This window comes from Mustela lutreola, chromosome 16, assembly GCF_030435805.1.
Source record: "Mustela lutreola isolate mMusLut2 chromosome 16, mMusLut2.pri, whole genome shotgun sequence".
NCBI classification, from domain to species: Eukaryota; Metazoa; Chordata; class Mammalia; order Carnivora; family Mustelidae; genus Mustela; species Mustela lutreola.
The window spans coordinates 26,024,350-26,043,958 of record NC_081305.1 but is presented as its reverse complement, the minus strand read 5'-3'; the positions used below and the strand labels follow the sequence as shown (position 1 = coordinate 26,043,958).

Sequence of the window (19,609 nt, the reverse complement as noted above, 5' to 3'; positions counted from 1 at the left end):
GGACATGCTTTAGAAGCTAAAAAATCAATGAGCTCCCTGGGAATGAAAGTGATCATTTTCAAGCTGTAAACAGAATGAGAGAGAAAAGGTTAGAATTTATAAAGGAAGACCCTTCACATCTTGTGGAAAACAGATCATGGATTTTATAGAAAAAAAAAAAAAAAAAAGCTTCGAGACTGTAGCCCAGTGTTTGCATTCATCCACCTGGAGCTACAGAGAAAATATGCACTTCCCTCACAGTCTCATCATTTCATCCTGCTAGACAAAGTCTCTCCCAGTTAAGGTTTATTTATTCCAACTCAGAGAATAGGTTTAAAAAGATTCAAAATGAATCAGTTTAGTTGTTTCCCAATATTCTTTTTAACTCAAAGTCTAGAAGAGAAAAATGGCAAAAAGCTAAAAAAAAAAAAAAAAGAAAGAAATTAAAGCATTAAATCAAGTTTCAATAATAAATGAATTATGGCGCACACCTAGAGAGAACGTTTAAAAGGGAAAAAACTCAATTTGAAATTTTCTGTGCATGAGCTCCGAAAAAGGAAGGAAAAGGGAAAGAGGGAAGGAAAATACAAGAAAGAGAGAAAGGAAGAGAAAAAGATGGGATGAAAGGAAGGAACTTTCCCAACAGTTTCTGCCCACATGGTGGAGAGTCCCAGTGATTCAGGACAACCTTGTTCAACATAATCCAAAAATTAAGACTACTTCTTTCTCCCTGTTGACCAACATTGAAAAACTTAAAAGACAAATTTAGTGATAAGTTGCTTAATTAATGAAGTCAATGATCTGTCCTACTTACTTAGGGCTGATTTTTTAAAAAAGCCAGATCTGAGAATGATTTCAACTACTAGCATTTGATTGTGATTGAATTTCTGAACTAACATATACACAAGGCTTAAGAATTAGGACCTCAATAAATCCCAGCACATGTTAACAGGCAAAGTTCCATTTTAATTTCTAAGCACAACTGAATTAATAAATTCAAGACAGGCAGAAAGGTGGTTCAGAACTTGCAAATCTGGAACTACTCTGATTCCAGTGCCACAGTGACAACTGAGAGACTAGCTTCATCGCCTGCAGTAAACAATCACAAAGAACACCGGTTGCCAGGGATGTGGGACAGAGTAAGAAAGGAAAGTTGAGCCTGGATGACAGCATTTATTTTACCACCTTGAGGCATCCCTCAAATCCACTGCAACTGACCCAAATATAAACATTATCTGAGTGGTGTTATTTCTTCACAGCAACTTTTCTCTTAGTCTTTCAAGTCCCTTTCCAATTATGTTACCGACTCCTTGAGACTCTTTTTGTCAGGATGTGTGTGTGTGTGTTTTAATTTAAAAAAGCAAGGCATACAGCAGGCCTTTTGAATTTCATTGAGAGAATGGTATCGTCTTTTCTACTCCTGGTTTTGCCCTCTGAAATCATTCATGTAGCCCAGCTGAAATACTGTTATTAGAACCATATTTTATTGCTTTCTATGTGCAGGCACTGTTTTAAGCACATTTAATCCACCTCTAACAGTATTCTGAGAGGAGTTCCTATTGGTGCAATTTTACATGAGGACGCTGAGGCAGAGTTTAAATACCTGCTCAAGGTCATAGAGTTGCCAGGTGTTGGGAAAGCCCATCTGAATGCAGGCAGAATGCAGGCAGTCTACTTCCAGGGCTACTTTTGGGAAAGGAACACTGTGTAGATGACTAAAACACTGTTATGTACCTACCCATCCCTTCTGATCTAAACATTTAATTCTCCCAACAACCCTCTGAGTTCCACAGGAAATGTATATCCATTTTATAGATAGGAAAACAGAGTCAAGCGGGTATAAAGAGGAAGCTGGTTCTAGAACCCAAGTCTCCTGCCCTCCATTTATAGCAATTCTTAACACTATACTGCCCTCATGATGAGGTGGCAGATCCTAAAATCAGGCTCTAGAAACTATCTACAGCCATGCTATACACATAAAAAATGGGTCCTCTATGCCAAGATACTCTTTTTACACATGGCTCACTCTCCAACAAACTCTAATATATTAGAGGGATAAAGCTGTTAGCTCCAAAATCTGGCAAGTTATCAGGATGAGGGAACTGTATGGGTTAATAAAAGTGTAAAAGCACTGGTTATTGTGGCTTCAAAGCAACAAAGTAACATTTCACAATGCATTCACCATGCTGCTGCAGACTCAAACCAGAGAGCCCCTGGCTGGGTCCCTGTAGCTCTCTGGGTATTCATCTATTCTGTACTCCATCTAGTACCCATCCCGGTCAAGCATTTCCTAGAAGAGTAAGTCCCCAAAACCATTAGAAACAAATTCACTTGACTTCTAGTGAATGTTTATCCATCTTTCCAGGGTAGTTCAATACCTCAAAAAGTCAAATATCCAGCAAATGTCATTAACTGCTCCTCACAGCTACAAGATTCCATGAAGGACATAGGACCCTTGTGCTTTCTCCCCCTAACCATGTGACCCTGAGCAAACTGTGTGCTCTGGGTCTCAGTTTATCTGTAAAAAGGGTTTGGGTCCTAAGGTTTCTCTGCTCCCTTATTTCATGATTCTATTTCACCACACTCTCAAGCTCAGACACTACAACCACAATATTGGAAACAGCACTAGGGGCCCCTGGGTGGCTCAGTCGGTTGGGCATCCGACTCTTGGTTTCAGCTCAAGTCATGATCCTGGGGTTGTTAGATGGAGCTCCACATTGGGTTTTGCACTCCGTGGAGAGTCTGCTAGAGATTCTCTCCCTCTGCCCCTCTCCAACCCTGCTCCTGCTTGCGCACATGCGTGCTCTCTCAAATGAAATAAAATCTTAAAAGAAACAGCACTGACTAGTTCACACAATTTTTAAAATTTATATTATTTGATGTTAGTAACACTTTAATAATACAATTTTAACTACTTTTATACCATAAAACATTTGTAGGAATGAAAAAGAATCACAAAAATTTTAGAAAAATCAATACTAATATCTTGCTTCAGGAAAATGACATCTTGGTGTACTTGCTTAACATAGTACCTTGAAGGAAAACACCTACCACCGGAGAAAGCAGAAATACAAGAGAAAGCCCAGCACCAGCATGCGTGAACATCTCTGATATGACCTAGACAGTCACCTGCTCGCTCTAAAGTAACCCCACAAGACGGGTCACTGGCAGGCCTCCCATCCTTCTTTTCCCACTACTTCCTCACCGCACAACACTTAAGAAACATCTACAAATATGCTAAGCACACTTAAAAAGTAAACTTATATTACCACCATTCTTTTTTTAATTTGTGGATTAACTGCTGGGGGGCAAAATGAACTTATCCAACTCTTCATAAGACTACCTTATGCTCGCTTACATGAGAATTTCCAAGTCAGGGCAGCATGGGTTCAAAACACTGTACACGTTTATTTAAAAATGGTATTGTTCTTAACTTCTATTTAGGAAATAGGGAGTTTTCACTTGAAGGAACACAAGAACGGCTGAAATCCATACACAGTCCACAAAACGCTACAAGTTGTCCAACATGGCCAAATGCTTTTATTTCTGTGTATACCCTCCTGAGTGGTACTACAAAGGAACTGAGCAATGGACTTTTCAAAATCAAAAGATGAAATTTTGGGCACTGAAGTAACTTTCTCCCCTCCTATGTTAATCCTTCCCACCTCCCCACCTTCTTTTTCTCCTTAAAACAATTTTGGTCAAAAAAGGTATAACCTTCCAATTAATTGGAACATTTTAAGATTTCAACCTCATAATTTCACTTCAAAATAGAGTAAAATTTTGCTCACCGACTTCTAAATTGCTAAAACCTCTAAAGAGTTCCAATGTGTTTTGACCAAAAAAATCTACAGTTGCAAATTAAATGAGAGAATTCTGTGGTAATTAATTCATGTGACCATTCTCTTTTACTGCAAAGAACTGAAGGAAAATGTTATTGACCAAAAAGGAAGACAGCCCTGTCTTTAAGGTATACACCTTCTCTCTCAGCCACCGTGTGTATGTGAGTACCCTTCCTGCAGTTAAAGTACAGTAGTAGGCCTTTTATGAAGAGAACTTTTTTCTAGATTCCTCTGAATTATAAGCAGCTGGAACTCTGTTAAGGGCCTAATTTCCTATGACCAAACACTGTAACAAAAGATATTAGTCATAACTTATCCGAACAGGGGTGAAAACGGGATCAAGACACTGTCCTCTTAAAAAAACCAAAAAACCCCCAATATTTTTAATCCACTTTAATTCAGCCTGTGAAAACAAGAAAACCACAATATCATTAGTAGTTTCTTACCTATCCTTCAGCTAAAACAAAATCTAGACAGAAATGCCACAGGGCTTTAAAAAAAAAAAAAAAAAAAAAAAAGAAAGAAATGAGGGTGGTTTTCACCAGTGGCAACGAAGTTGGTTCAGGCTGTATCCTGAAGATAACTTGTATGGAAAAGATACAAGAACACTTCATTAACTAGAGCATCAAAGGAGCCTTCCAAATCTTATTCCAGAACACAGGACCTTATTCTGAGGATCTTAAAAACACACATTAAAATGAGGGGAGAGAGAGAGGAAGAAATAGGAAATAGGAGTTCTGGCTAAGGGTCATTTCAACATAGTGGTATCAGGTAAGTAAGTTTTCCTGTCCTTAGGTTTCTTGCCTGTAAAAGCAGGCTTCCATTTTGGGTTCCCTAAACATATCCTGCGACTCTCCCGGGGAAAAACTATCCAGGAACGGATGCTATGAAGATCTCTAGAAGGAAGACTAAAGAGTAATACGATGTTCTCATGAATAAACGTACTTTCACTTACGTATATACCTAAAGCCATTCCTCCAAAAAAGACATGACAGGAAGTTACACACTTATTCTAAAAATGCTGCTACTGCATAAAAGTTTAGTATTTTTCTGAAATTGTTCTGGAGTCAGCACTTCATTCTTTCAAATGCACAGCAGTGGAATACGGATATTCCTAAGTTCAATTTTATGTCTTGCTCACTCCTAGAAGGATTTAAGCAGCTTATATTAAAAACATTTATGCTCATGTATAAAGGAAAAAAATCATATGGTGACTTCCCTGAAGGGAACATTTCTTTAAATATTTATACTTGTAAAGAAAAAAAAAAAAAAAAAAAAGACCATGTGACTTTTGAGGTCCAATTCACATCTGGGGAAGAGGGGAGTCAAACTCCCCATCTTCAGTATCAATTCCTCACTTCTCACTCCAGTGCCTCTGATGGCACAGATAACTTTGCCTACTTCTCTCTACTTCAACTCTGTTTCTTCAACATTGGGCTCAAATGGCACTGAGTAACAAAGCTGATCACTTTTCTGAAAACTGATTTTTCAGACAGTGTAAGCCTGACCCTTCATATTAAACAGGGACACAGCTACCCTAACTCTGTCCTTAACACACAAAAACAGCTCTCCAATCCCATATCCTTATTCACTGAGCCTCTGCAAAATGGCCACATCGGATATCTTATATATGCAAAAGTGTTTATATTAATCACTCTTTAATCTTTTCAATATTTCACTAAATGACATGCGCACACATTAAGTGATCTGGCAACGATGAAGACCCTTCACAGATCCTAAGAATTACTTTTTTTTTGTACACCCTATCAAACATTATTAAAGCTATCCAACCAGTTACCTAAAGGAGAATTTAGCCAACTCTTCATGCTCATTAAGATGTCTTCACCAAAGAGACCATAAAAGACGTATCTTTATTAAACTCAAGCAGACTAAACCAGAGCCTAAGACTGTTTGTTCCAAGCATTAATTTTAGTGATTGTAAGTGTACTCCTTACTGCTCCCAATTTCACTTTAACTTCTTGATAAGCAACAATGAACCTTCTAGGCACTACTGGTTCGCCATATCCAACCCCACCTGACACACTCTTACTGCCAGAGAGAAGAAACAACTGATCAGCCACTGAGGTGTTTCCACCCAAGCTTCAAATTCATCTTTGGAGCTCCTCTCATTTCTTCCAGCTCTCTTTCTGGAATAATTTCGAGCAGCAAGGGTAACAAATCCCACACTCAAGGAACCCCTCAATTGACAGGATCTTCACTGGAAAAGGTTTTCTTTCATCTGAATCCCTATCTCCTGTTTTAACAAATGAACCCTTTGGAATTTTCACTTTGGGAGCCCACAATGGCATTTCAGAACATGTTCCCGAACGACCATGCTTAGATTTGAAACAGGTCTACGGAGGTACTTCAAAGTTCACAGGAAAACGGGTGGGAGGAGTAGTGAAGGGACATCAGACAGAATCATATGTGAAATGAGAGCTTGCACTGCTCGTTCTACAATGCGGCTGAAGTTTACGTCCGGACCAGTGGACCACATTTTTAATACCACTCATAAGACACTCACCTTGAGAATTTTTACAACCACTCTCTCATTGTTGGTGATGTTAATGGCCTCAAATACTTCACTATACTTTCCCCGACCAAGTTTTCGAACCAGTTGGTAATCATCTTGATTACTGTGAAAGGGAAGAGTGACACATAAATGCCAGGACTTGGGATTAACCAAGCCTATGCCCACTATATACCCCCATCCAGCCACTTCCATTAATCAAGTGTTGGAAGCGTCTATACATCAGGACACGACTCATTCCCTAAATGAAAGTCACAACATAAACTTGGCTCCTTTCACTCTGCGCACAGTTCCTAACCTAATTGGTCCATCAGAACTTGGGGAGCAGAGGTAGGAAGGCATGGCTCTGAGCCAATCTAGAAGGGTGAGCAAAGCATTCATCGTGGAGGTTCAGAGGGTGCCCCGCTGCCTAGAGCTCCACAGCAACCGCCTTGTATTTCACACCCCAAAGGTACCAGCGCCTGCTTTGGAAATGTGGATGTCTTTAAAAGATTTCCTCCCACCCAGCCTCATTTCAAAAAACTAAAAAGGCAAGAGAATTTTAATAGCTCCAGAGGACAGCTGCTGACTGCCCACCCCAAATAGAAACCCAGAAGTGTAAGGAGGAAGGGCTGCTCCCTCATTTCCACCAGGCTTCAGTCCCTGGACCTTACACTTCTCAGTAAGAAAGCATTCCTTGGGTAAGGGGGAGAGAGGGGTGCGCAAGGCGGGGAGAAGGGGAGACCGGAGAGGACATGTGCGGCGGGCGGCAGGGGAGGGGGCTCTGCCTCCTACCCCAGACCCGAGAAAGCGCCGGCCAGCGGCGGGGCGGAGGGGAAGGCAGACCGCGGGGTGGGGGACCAGTGCGGTTTGCGCCGGGGAGCGGTCGGACGGGGGTGGGGGAGGCGGCGGCAGCTTTACCCCCAGCTCGGGACGTGAGCCTCATAGTCCCAGTACTCGCGGCTCCTCAGGCTGTTCACCTCGGCGTAGACCCGGGCCCTGCTGCCCGCGGCCGGGCCGGGCATGGCGGGCGGGACCGGGGGGCGCCGCGGGGCGCAGAGGGCGGCGGCGGCGGCGCGGCGGGGGGCGCGGGGCGGCGGGCAGAGGAGGCGGCGGGCCGCGGGGCGCCGGAGGAGGAGGAGGAGCGCGGCGGCAGGCGGCCACGCCAGGCCGGGCCCGCGGGGGCGGGCGGGCTGGGGGCGCGGGGGGCTCCGGCCGAACCGGCCGGGCCCTGGAGCGGCCGGCGGGGCGGCGGGGCGGGCGGCACTCGCGCTCCGCGGCGGCCTCCGCTCGGCTCGCGGCTCCGAGGCGGCGGCGGCGGCGGCGGCGGCGGCACCAGCAGCGGCGGCCGCCGGCCGGGAAAGGGACAGCGGCGGCGGCGGCGGAGAAGGAGGAGGAGGAGGAGGAGGAGGAGGAGGAGGAAACCCGGAAAAGGGGCCGCGCTCACTAGGAGCGGCCGCCGCCCGGCCCGGGGCCGCCCAGCCTCACAGCGCCCCCTGCAGCGCGGGGGGACCGGCTGGGCGGCGCCGGCCCCGCCTCCGGCCCCGCCCCCGGCCGCCCGCCGCCTCAAGCCCTCTTCCCAGAGCTACCCTGCTGAGGGGACGCGGGGGCGCCCGCCACAGGGCCTCACTCAGCCGCTGACCGCTGCCTTGAGTCTTACCCGTGGCGGGCGCTTTCAGGACTCTTCTGGCGACCCCTGCCTCAAGCCCTCCACCCTCTCGTCATGCAGAGTTTACCCGCCCCATACTGACCCCGTTCTGACCCTCCCGTCAACCGACCCGTCCCCATCAGGTCTCTCCCGATGACTCACTCTTACCACTGAGCACATCCCTCACCTCAAGATTTCTTCTTCCCTCCCGGAGACACCTCCTCTTTCTCCGATGGATCCTGCCCTATCACCCAGGATTCCTCAACCTCAAGACTCCCCCTTCTCTCTTCAACCAGAGCCGTCCTTCCTCACAAAACCCCTCTCTTACACGAGCCCCTAATTCCCTTCCAGAGACTTCCCCGAGAACCCACCGAATGCTTACTTCTGTCACTTGGTTAAGCTGGAGTGGGCCAGGTAGCTCATTGTAAAGTTCCCATTTTCCTTCCCCTCTGTAATTAATAAGCGGTATGTGCGGAGGCACTTTGAGACTATGAACATGTCCTGTTTTTGGGGGGAAGGACAGAGCAGAAGAATAGTGAGTCCTCCCTGAAGGGACCTGCGAGCAGTTGGGCATGGACGGAGGGTGAGGTTGGCCAGGCAACCTTTGCCCTGTTTTATCATGTTGCTTTTTAGCTCCTGACCTTCTTCTCTCTTTGATCTTCTGGACCTTTCCTTTGTCTTGCTTTCCCCTTCCACATCCTTTATCAACAGCACTTCCCACTGGAGCTCTGACTCCAGTGCTTTTTTATATTCTGTTTTCTAGGTGGAACCCCGCTTCTCCTTCTTATGGTTAAGAGCATAAACTGTAGAGTCAGATCCACCCAGGTTGAATCCTAGTTGTGCTGCTTATAAACTGTGTGACTTTGGGCAGATAACTTAACCTCTCTGTGCTGCAGATTTTACAGCATAAAAGCAGTAATGGCCTTCTTCTCAGGGCTATGGGGAGACTTAGACAAGGTAAACCATGTAAAACACTTAAAACAGTGTCCAGCAGTTACCAGGTGCTCAGTACCACTGTTAGCAGATCCAGAGCCCTTTTCCTATCATTTTTCCCTCCCTGAGACCACCACGTGCCCAGCTTTTGGTTCCTTCCATCCTCCAAGTTTGGCCATGGTTGCCTCCAATCCCTCCATCCCCACCTTCCCGTGCCTGCCTTCTTTCTCCTCCTCAAGTCTCAAATTTAAGGCTCATTTTATTTACTGGAATGTAGATTACATCTAGTTGTAAACATGGAACGACATGAGTTCAAGGTCCTCCTACTCTGACATCTTCCCAAGCAGTCTTTAAGTTCATTTTATAATTTAATTTTTTTTATTATTATTATTTTGGGACACCTGGCTGACTCCGTCGTTAGGCATCTGCCTTTGGCTCAGGTCATGGTCCCAGGGTCCTGGCATTGAGCCTCGCATCAGGCTCCCTGCTCAACAGGAAGCCTGCTTCTCCATCTCCCACTCCCCCTGCTTGTGTATCCTCTCTCGCTGTGTCTATGTCAAATAAATAAATAAAATCTTTAAAAAAATTTTTTTGGCGGGGGGGCACCTGGCTGGCTTAGTTGGAAGAGCATGTCACTCAGTCTCGGGGTTGTGAGTTTGAGCCCCATGTTTGGTGTAGAGATTACTAAAAAAAAAAAAAAAATAATCAATTTAAAAAACGCTTAAAAAAAAAAAAAAAGGATTGGTTTATCTATTTGAGGAAGGGAAGGAGCAGAAGGGAGCAGGAGTGGGAGAATCTTAAGCTGACTCCTGACTGAGTGCAGAGCCCAAAATGGGGCTTGATCTCACAGCCCTGAGGCCACGACCGGAGCTAAAATCAAATGTGGGATGCTCAAGCGCTAGGCCACCCAGGTGCCCCATATTAAAAACAAAAAATTAATGGATTTTCTATTTAAATCTATAATTTAAATAGAAAAGCCCCAATATGGGGCTTCAACTCAAAACCCCAAAATCAAGAGTCGCATCTCTATGGACTGAGCCAACCAGCCAGGCACCCCTTTAAGTTCACTTTAAATGGCAGAGTTGATACTTCTCTATCTCAGCATTCTATCCTTCGGAAAGCTGCATGTTTTGTAATTGTAATTCTCTCTCCTCCAGTGTAGAAACAGCATCAGAGCAAGGACTGAATCTGAATGCTCACCACTGGCTCACCAGCATTTGCCGCATTTAGAGGCTTTCAGCAAATACGGTGTTACCCTACAGATCACCAACTGATTAGAAAGTGGAGGTCACTGCTGTAACCACGAGTCAAATTTAACATCATCAATAAAGGACCAACGGACCCTGTAAAGTGATGCACCAAGAAGGGACAAGACATCTGCCCAAAATGCTTAACTTGAATCTCATTATGAGGACACAATCAGACAAATCCAAACAGGGAAACATTCTGCAAAACAGCAAAGTCTGGGTTTCTTCGAAACTGTCAGTGTCACAAGAGAAAACAACACAGAAGAAAACAAAACTCCGGAATAGTGTTCTTGATTAAAGGAGCCTGAGAGAGAGAACTCTGTAATTCTGCATCCCATCCTGAATGAGAAAGGTAGGAAGGAAAGGAGGGAGGAAGGGAAGGAGAAATACAGCCAAAAGGACCCTAATGAATGGGACTCCTGGGGCAATTTGAACATAGGATGTACATTACATAATAGTATTGCATCAATGTTAAATTTTGTGAGTCTGAGGGTTATCTTGTGGTTATGAAGGAAAGTCTCTTGATCTTAGGAGTTACATGCCAAGTGTTTAAGGATGAAGTATCATAATATCTGCGACTTCTTCTCAAATGGTTCTCCAGAGAAACGTGGGTTCCCTAGGGCCCAAGCATACATGGGGAGAGGGGAGCAATTAGAATATAGTTGATAGTTGATAGTTGTAGAATATAGTTGAAGATTACATGAGATTCACCCACACATTACTCTGGTGCAACACACTCCTGGATTTGGCTGGCACTTCACTAACTCAGCCCTGAAACCTGCACTCAGTCCTCCCACAGCCACACTGAGTATGTTTTTATGATGTGTTGGTGGGTAGGTTGGGCTCCCTGTGGCCTTGGTGGAGACCTACCACCTCTCCTTCCTGCCAGCCCACCACACAGTATATGAATTAAGATTGGCAGTTCGGGATGGTACCAATGCAATCCTCACTGGAGTAAGTCACATCAGGATATGGAGAGGGACAGGCCGGTAGCTCTGCAAGTTTGGGTGACAGTGAACCATAATTGATTTCCCCTAATTACTATGTGTGTGTGGGTTTAGGGGTGAGTACAATCCAGGATTACACAAGGGAGAATGAAAGAGAGCATCTTGGGTCAAATAGGTTAACAATTTCATACCAACTCTTATGCTCCCAAAGTCTATCTAAACACACACACACACACACACACACACACACACACACACGCCACAAAAATGTAAAACCCTCAGAAGAATACCTTCTAGCTTCACAAGGTCTATTTCTAAAACATTTGAGAGAATTCAGGCTTTTATCTTACATGGCTGTTTCTAAGAACTTAGCCTAAGAAAATAATATAAATTATGATCAAAGAATTATTAAGAGTGCTGACAATTCACATGTTCAGTATCACTGAAACTTGCAAAAACCCTGAGGCTAAAACCCACTGAATTTGTACTTTAAATGGGTGAATTATATAGTATGTGAATTATAGCTCAAGAGAGCTATTAAAAATGCTGAGGTTGGAGTTGTAAGGATCCTGTTTTTTCAGTTGAGGAAACCGAGACTCTAATGACATTGGAGAATTGAGGCAGAGAATGGATTTGAACCAAGGCCTTTCTGACTACCAACTCCATTTCTGTAATCCTTTTCTAATTCTACACATCCCCCTCCCAAAAGACCCAAAGACTTTCATCATGAAAATCATGAAAGATAAAACAACTCAAATATCCCAAATTGCAGGACTGCTTAAATAATTTTGGTATATCCCTACAGTACAATATTAGGCCCCATGAAAAATGATGATTATCCTGAAATTTTAGTGATGCAATACATTTTATCATATATGTTTTTTTAAAAGGGTTATCTATTTAGTTTTAAAAGATTTTATTTATTTATTTGAAAGAGAGAGGGAGCATGTAAGCACAAGTTGGGGGAGGAGTAGATGGAGAAGGAAAAGCATACTCCACATTGAGCTTGGAGCCTGACGTGGGGCTCAGTCGCACGAGACTGAGATCATGACCTGAGCCAAAATCCAGGGTTGGACGGTTAACCGGCTGAGCCACCCAGGTGCCCCAAAATGTGTTTTATCAGTAAACAGAATAACACCACCCTCCCTGCCTTGTTCTCCAAAGATAATCTACTCCCTAATCTCTGTAGCTTGTGAATTTGTGACTATGTTACCAAACTCGGAAAAAGAGACTTTGCCGATGTGATTAAATGCAGGATTTTGAGATGGAGAAATTATCCTGTGTTATATCCAGGTGGCTTTAATGTTGTAGGGGTCCTTAAGGGGAGGCAGGAGCATCAGAGGTAGATGCAGTGATGGAAACAGTAGTTAGGAGGGTGTGATTACGGCTTTAAAGAAGGAAGGGGGCCATGGGCCAGGGACTGTGGGCAGCCTCGAGAAGCTGGGAAAAGGCAAAGACACAAAGATCTCACCTAGAGCCTCCAGAAGGAATCCAGCCTTGCCAACACCTTGATTTTAGTCGAAAGAGACCCATTTTGGACTTCTGAGCTCTTGAACTATAAAATTAGAAATTTGTGTTGGTTTATGCCGCTAAGTCTGTGACAGCAATAGGAAATAGGAATAGGAAATTCACTCATTGATATACGGTCACTCAACATTTACCGGGAAACGCCCAAGTTCGTGAAAGTTGCCCTTCTTTGCCTTTCACATTCCCACAAGTTGGCGTGTTTCCTCCAAGGTCCTTTGCTATGTATGTAGTAAGGACATAGACTACAACCCGCGTTCCTCTGTATTGCTTCACTTAGTCTCAAAGCAGGGTACTGGGGTGTATGTATAGATTTTCTCGGGCACGTAACAAATGCGTAGGGAAAGAACTGGAAGGAAATACACGAAAGTGCATTTGAGTCTTTTATAATCAGAACAAATGACCGATGTTTACAGGTTGTTGACTACCCTAGCCCTTCCCCCAACAACTTGTGAATTAATGGAGGCTTTTTCCTGGTTGGGAAGGGAATAGATGGTAGGACAGTAGGGTCTTGAGTTCTCTCTGTAAGGAAGGGGTCTACAGGGAATGCGGGTCCTCATCTCAGGTGTCTTTGAGGCTCCAGACAGTTGAATAAAATATGTTAATTAGGTCCCACTGGCAACAATTCACCTCTGTACATTTATCTGTAACTTGCTTAGGGCTATCACTTTTTTATTCTTTTTTTTCCCCCTAATTATCCTTACAGTGTGACCCACTTTGCCCTCTACCCAGAAAGTGCCTGTGAGGGGACTGAGGTGGCAGTTGTGGTGGAGGGGAGATGGGGCACAGCCTGCCCAGGCTAGAAGTGATAGAAATAAAAATTTTCATCTGGTTCTTCAGTGAGGTCCCCTTTATTCAAGGTTGCCCAACTGGAAAGGGGGCACACTTTTAGCCCCCATTCCTCAAAACCACCTATTTTTTTAAAGATTTTATTTATTTATTTGACAGAGTAGGAGCACATAAGCAGGGGGAGCGGCAGAGGGAGAGGGAGAAGCAGGCTCCCCACTGAGCATGGTGCCCGATGCAGGGCTCAATCCCAGGACTCTGGGATCATGATATAAGCTGAAGGCAGATGCTTAATCAACCAAGCTACCTAGGTGCCCCAATACCCACCTATTCTCAGAAGCTTGGTGAACTCAGATTCTCCTAATACTCTCAGGGAAGGATGGATAAGATCACTTGGGCTAAAATATGAATAACAGCTCTCTAAAAGGGTTAAGGAGGGTCAGGACTAAGAGATTTTGCAGAATGGGTCCTAAATCCTGGATGGGGGAGGGGTATTTTGGAGGGAGGGTAGATGGTACTTCTCTGAGGGCCACACCCACTCAGGGAGGTTGTGGGAGGCATTTGGAGGGAAGTGGGCTAACCTCCAAAGTAGCAGGTGCCACGCCCATGGTAAGGCCATTGTACTTTGTGGAGCTTCATCTGTTTCCTGCCCAATTGCTCTTCCAAACTGTCCAGAATCACCATCACCTTTCATGCCCCATCTGTCACCAAGCCAGCTGGCTTTCTGTCCAGATGACCACTCACTTCTAGCCTCTGGTCTGGGTGCCCGTAACCTTTGCCCTGCTTTAAGCCCGCCTCATCTCCTTGGGCATCTCGAAGGTCCTTTTCTGAAGTGATTTCTGGGCTGTCAGACTCCCCACATGATAACTCAGGGTCCTTAACTAGGGTAGGTGGCTAGGACTCAGTATTCTCATAAACTTGGATGAAAATTATTACATCCTTATTCACAAACCTTTAAATGAAATTTAGCATTTCCTTCCATGATGGATATAGTAAATGCTCAAAAACAAAAATAAGAACAAAGCACATGAGCTGTACCTGGGAGTCTGTCACCACTAGAAATCACAGATATTCGCTTACCACTTTGCAGTTGGTGTTAAAGCAGAAAAGTTTGCTGCCCAGAAGGACCAGCTGCTCTAACTGTTGGAGGCAAAAGAACATGCAGGAACCTCTCGACATTAGGCTTCCCCTCCCCTAGGTTTTAGCTCCCACTTTTCCTCATCTTAGGGCATCTGCTTAGAAGATTCTGAGCCTGAGATTTCATAGCTTTTTATTCCTGCAATAGATACTAATGACTATACCAAGGAATTAAAAAAAAAACCCCACAGAACAGCAATAATAATAGTAACAAAACTAAAAGATGTTGCACCTACAGGCTCTAATCTTTGTTCTAGGAAACACATCATTTCTGGGTCCTTGTGGAAGTCTTCTTGTTTGACTGGAAGATGGTCTGGGAAGCCCAGATGCTAGTGATGGGCCTTGGGAATGCTGCAAGGCTCGGCTGCCTTCAGTGGGCACAGAGGACCACAGAAGTCCTCACGGATGAACTGCCAGCCCCAGAAAGCACAATCCAAGCCCAAGAAGAGAATCCAAATTCTGAACCCCTGAGGTGGGATCAATCACTTCACTGAGAGAGTGGAGGAGGGGATGCTGGTGACAGTGGCAGAGATGGTTGGGATAAGGTGGTCCTGGCTGGTCCTGGTCGGTGGCATTGGTGGAACCATCACGGAGTCAGGCAGGGACTCACCTTAATTGGAGCAAGAATCGTGTTATTCTGCCAACACCATAATCCTTAGACCCTATTCTAATTTTTCCATTTGCTCCAGTGATGTCCTTTAGAGCCAAAACATCTCTGCTAAACCATGTTTACTAAACCATGTTTAGTTGGCACTGTTTAAAAATGGAGATATATGGGGGCGCCTGGGTGGCTCAGTGGGTTAAAGCCTCTGCCTTTGGCTCAGGTCATGATCCCAGGGTCCTGGGATCGAGCCCCGAATTGGAGCCTGCTTCCCCTTCTCTCTCTGCCTGCCTCTCTGCCTACTTGTGACCTCTATCTGTCAAATAAATAAATAAAAATCTTTAAAAAAAATAAAAATAAAAATAAATAAAAAAATTAAAAAATGGAGATATATGGACATATAATGTATTAGTTTCAGGTGTATGACATAATGATTCATACATGTTCGTACCATGAAACCATGACCGTATTAAGTCTGATTAACATCCAATGCCACACATAGCTACAGAGTCATATTTCATTTATCTTTCTTGGTTTAGAGCAGTTCCTCCATTTCTTTTCAAAGATTATTATCAGTTATTTTGTAATCTGTTCCTTGATTTGGGGTTATCTGATGTTTTTTCATGATTTGATTTAGGTTATATATCTTGGACACAGAAATAATAATAATAAGTCACAGAAATAATGCATATCATAGAAAAATGTATATATAATCACCAAAATAACTTATGTATGACAGAAAAAAATATATACAAAATGTATATATATGTATGTATTATCACAGAAATAATGCTGTGGGGATGCCTGGGTGGTTCAGTCGGTTGGGCATCTGCCTTTGGCTCAAGTCATGATCTCCAGGTCCTGGGATCCAGGCTGTGTTGGTCTTCCTGCTCAGTAAGGAGTCTGCTTCTCTCTCCCTCCTTCTGCCTCTCCTAATCGCTTGTTCTCGCTCTCAAATAAATAAATAAAATCTTTAAAAAAAAATAACGTAGTTTAAAAAAATAATGCTGTGTACTTCTCATTGCCTCCTATTAAATGCGGGACAATTTCTATTTGCCCCATTACTTGAGGTATTAAGTTCAATCACTTGATTAACATCTGCCAGATTTCTCCACTGTAAAGTTACTCTTTTTACCTTTTTAAGAACTATTTTATGGGGAAATATTTTGAAAACTGTGTAATTATCCTGGTCCTTATCAAACTATTTATTTATGTTGGCAGGGACTCAATGGATTCCTAGTTTATTCAGTGAATTGTAATTGATTCTTGTCATTAGGTATTTTGGTATTCAAGCTGTCCTTTATTTGGCTAATGGGGGACCCTTCGAACTAGTTCCTGTATCCTTTTGATGTGTCATACCATCCTTTGAGCACTTTCTTAGGTTGTTTGTTTGTTTGTTTTTAAGATTTTATTTATTTGACAGAGAGAAATCACAAGTAGATGGAGAGACAGGCAGAGAGAGAGAGAGGAGGAAGCAGGCTCCCTGCTGAGCAGAGAGCCCGATGCGGGACTTGATTCCAGAACCCTGAGATCATGACTCGAGCCGAAGGCAGCGGCTTAACCCACTGAGCCACCCAGGCGCCCAGTTTGTTTGTTTTTTGAGAGAGACAGAGAGAGCATGCATGGAGAGAGGGAGAAGCAGACTCCCTGCTGAGCAGGGAACCTGATGTAGGGCTCAATCCCAGGACCCCGGAGTTATGACCTGAGCCAAAGGCAGATACCCAGCTGGCTGAGCCACCCAGGAGTTCCAGCACTTTCTTAGTTTTTGGCACAAAGAATGTTCCAGGCTCCTCTTGAACTTTCTCTGCCCCCGACCTGGAATCAACCATTTCTCCAAGGGATCATGATTGCTTTTAGTAGGGAATAATATTTGGAAGTCAAGATCTGGGCATGAGGTGTATTCACTGTTATTGGACTCCCAGGCCTTCTCCCATGGCCTGAGCTACAGATTACATGTATGTATGCACACGTGTACGGGCGCACATATACACACTCACGCGTGCACGCACACACACACACACCCATTTCCATCTGTATTTATTTCTATATATATCTGTGTCTATTGAAAACCATGAGTTCACTCCCTATCTCTGATTCCAATCTATCACCACAGAATTCATTCTAGTCTTCTCCCTTGCTATATTTGTAACCCTCTTTTCTGACAGTGAGCAATCTGGCGTGTGCAGGACTCTTTTAGGTGGAGGAGGGAATGCTAAGAAATGTCTCTCTAGGAGGTGACATTGAAGCTGAGGCTCGAAGGGAATGAGGGCAGAAGCCATGTAGATTCTGGGAGAACAGTGTTCTAGGCAGAGCACTGCAGTCCTGGTGGCCCTGAGCAGAAACAAGCTCCTGTGTCTAAGGAGCAGCCGGATTCCTGTGGCTGAGCCTGTGGGCAGGTGATGTCAGCCAGGTAAGAGAAGGAAGTTCAGGTAGCACTTTGTAGACCATTCTAAGGACATTGGTTTTAATAGTGACAAAGATAGGAAGCCGATGGAGCATTTCAAATACAGGAAGGCTGTCCTTTGGTGAAGGATTGCTCTGACTGCAAAGTGGGGAGGCAGGGAGAGCAGCGGGAGATCTGCAGGAAGACTGAGAGGAGACGTTGGCTGGGAAGGTGGTGAGAAATGGTCAGATTAGGGAATCATTTTGTACGGGAAGTCAACAGGATCTGTGTGAGATTATAGATGTGGCACATGGAGTGTGAGAGATGGGTGGCAGTACGTGGGCTCTGTAGGCTTGTTACATAAATAAAAGGGGAAAATTATCTGCAAAGCACTTAGTACCCCTCGTGGACTGCCCTAAACTAATCACGATCCCTGTTTATCACTGATGAATGAAGGTGCAGGTGAAGGGCCCGCAGATCCAGCGCTGACCCGCTCCTGGCATCCTGGAATGCCACCTCTTGAGCAGAGCTACCCCTTTGCCACCAGAGCTCCTTCCCATTTCTCCCCACCCTGTCCAGTGAGTCAAAACACCCACTTGCTCCAAGCTCTGTCTTGGCAGGGTGTGGGTTGGCATCTGATAAGCTCATTCGCAACCAGCTGTTGACTTCTTGCAAGATGCCTACCCCTCTCAGAGGTATTCACACTTTCAAAAAGGTGGCAACTTGTTTACTGAGTTTGGGGATCTGGTGGCATCTCTGACAGTGACTTTGAGTGATGAGGAGGTGGTGAAGGAGGTCATTTGTTCGTGGGCAGCACACAGATGACTCCTGGAAGCAATTGGAGACATTCTTGAAGGGGCCCAGCCCAGGGGCAGACTGCATGTCTCCTCTCTCTTGCCTCACACAACAATCCTGGGTATTTACTGCCTCCTTTTACCATGAGGATGATGTGGTCCGTGTTTGGCCAGAAGATCATGCATTCTAGATGCTTCCTCCTGGGCAGGTAAGGTTTGGTCTAAGCCTCCTACCCCTTTTGGGAGCTCCCACCTGTGGAATGGCTCAGTAAGACTGTCTTCACTCATCTATCAGACTCAACCCACAGTAGAGGCTTAGAACCATGAGGCCACTGTGTTCCGCTCCTCAGTTGTATGCAAAACTGTTTTCTGTGCAAGACTGATTTAAGAAGAAAGACCATGAAAGCATCATGTTATGACTTCACACCCACTAAGATGACTGTCATCAAGAAGGCAAATGATAACAAGTGTTGCAAGGATGTAGAGAAATTGGAACTCCAGTTCCCCACCCTACGCTGCAGGTAGGAATATAAAATGGCAAAGCCACTTTGGAGAGCAGCTTGGCAGCTCCTAAAGAGGTTAGGTATTAGTTACCATAGGCTAAGAAATTCCACTCCCTGGTAGATATGCAACGAAAACATAGATCCTCACAAATCTTGTAACTCAGCTTTATAGCAACATTTTTCCTAATAGACAAAAATGGAAATAACTCATATGTTCATCAACTGATTAAAGTGGGGGTGTATCTATCCAGCAGCATATTATTCAACAACAAAAAGGAATGAAGGAGTGATGCATGCTATAGCATAGATGGACCTTGAAAATATTGTGCTAAATGAAAGAAATGAGTCACAAAAGACCCCTGTGTTGTATGATTCCATTTGTAGAAAAGGTCGTTCAGAAAAAACTAATACATAGAGACAGGATGTAGATTACCAGTGGCCAGGGGCTGAGAAAAAATGGGGAGTGACTGCCAAAAGCATTTCTTTTTGAGGTGAAGGAAATGTTTCAAAACTGATTGCATGACTGTGAATATACCAGAAGCCATGGGATCACACATTTTAAATAAGTGCAGTATGTGAATTGTATCTGGCTAGGTACAGTGACTAATTGGAAATACCCAGGTCTCTGGGGACCAGGCTTACCTCCTTAGAATGTAGGTACAGGGGAGGAACCTGAGGGATACCATCGTCCCCACAGAAACCATCGCCACTTTCCCTTTGGGAAATATTACAAAGAATTTGTTTGGGAACCAGGGAAAAGAATGAGAATATTCAGA

The 19,609-nt window shown here is 44.4% G+C and overlaps 1 protein-coding gene across 3 annotated transcripts in view; it reads right to left on the bottom strand.

Annotated features, from left to right (window-relative positions):
- The window catches only part of CSNK2A2 (casein kinase 2 alpha 2), a 37,930-nt gene extending 30,122 nt beyond the window's left edge, over positions 1-7,808 (bottom strand). For 2 of the 3 annotated variants that reach the window (XM_059151578.1, XM_059151577.1), the window contains exons 1-2: positions 7,252-7,808; positions 6,346-6,457 (exon numbers count right to left, since the gene is read on the bottom strand). In XM_059151578.1, coding sequence (XP_059007561.1) covers positions 6,346-6,457; positions 7,252-7,355 — 216 coding nt within the window. In that variant the 5' untranslated portion in view covers positions 7,356-7,808. The remainder of the gene's footprint in view (positions 1-6,345; positions 6,458-7,251) is intronic. The other variant, XM_059151576.1, reaches the window with a different exon arrangement.
- Positions 7,809-19,609: the final 11,801 nt, after the last annotated feature.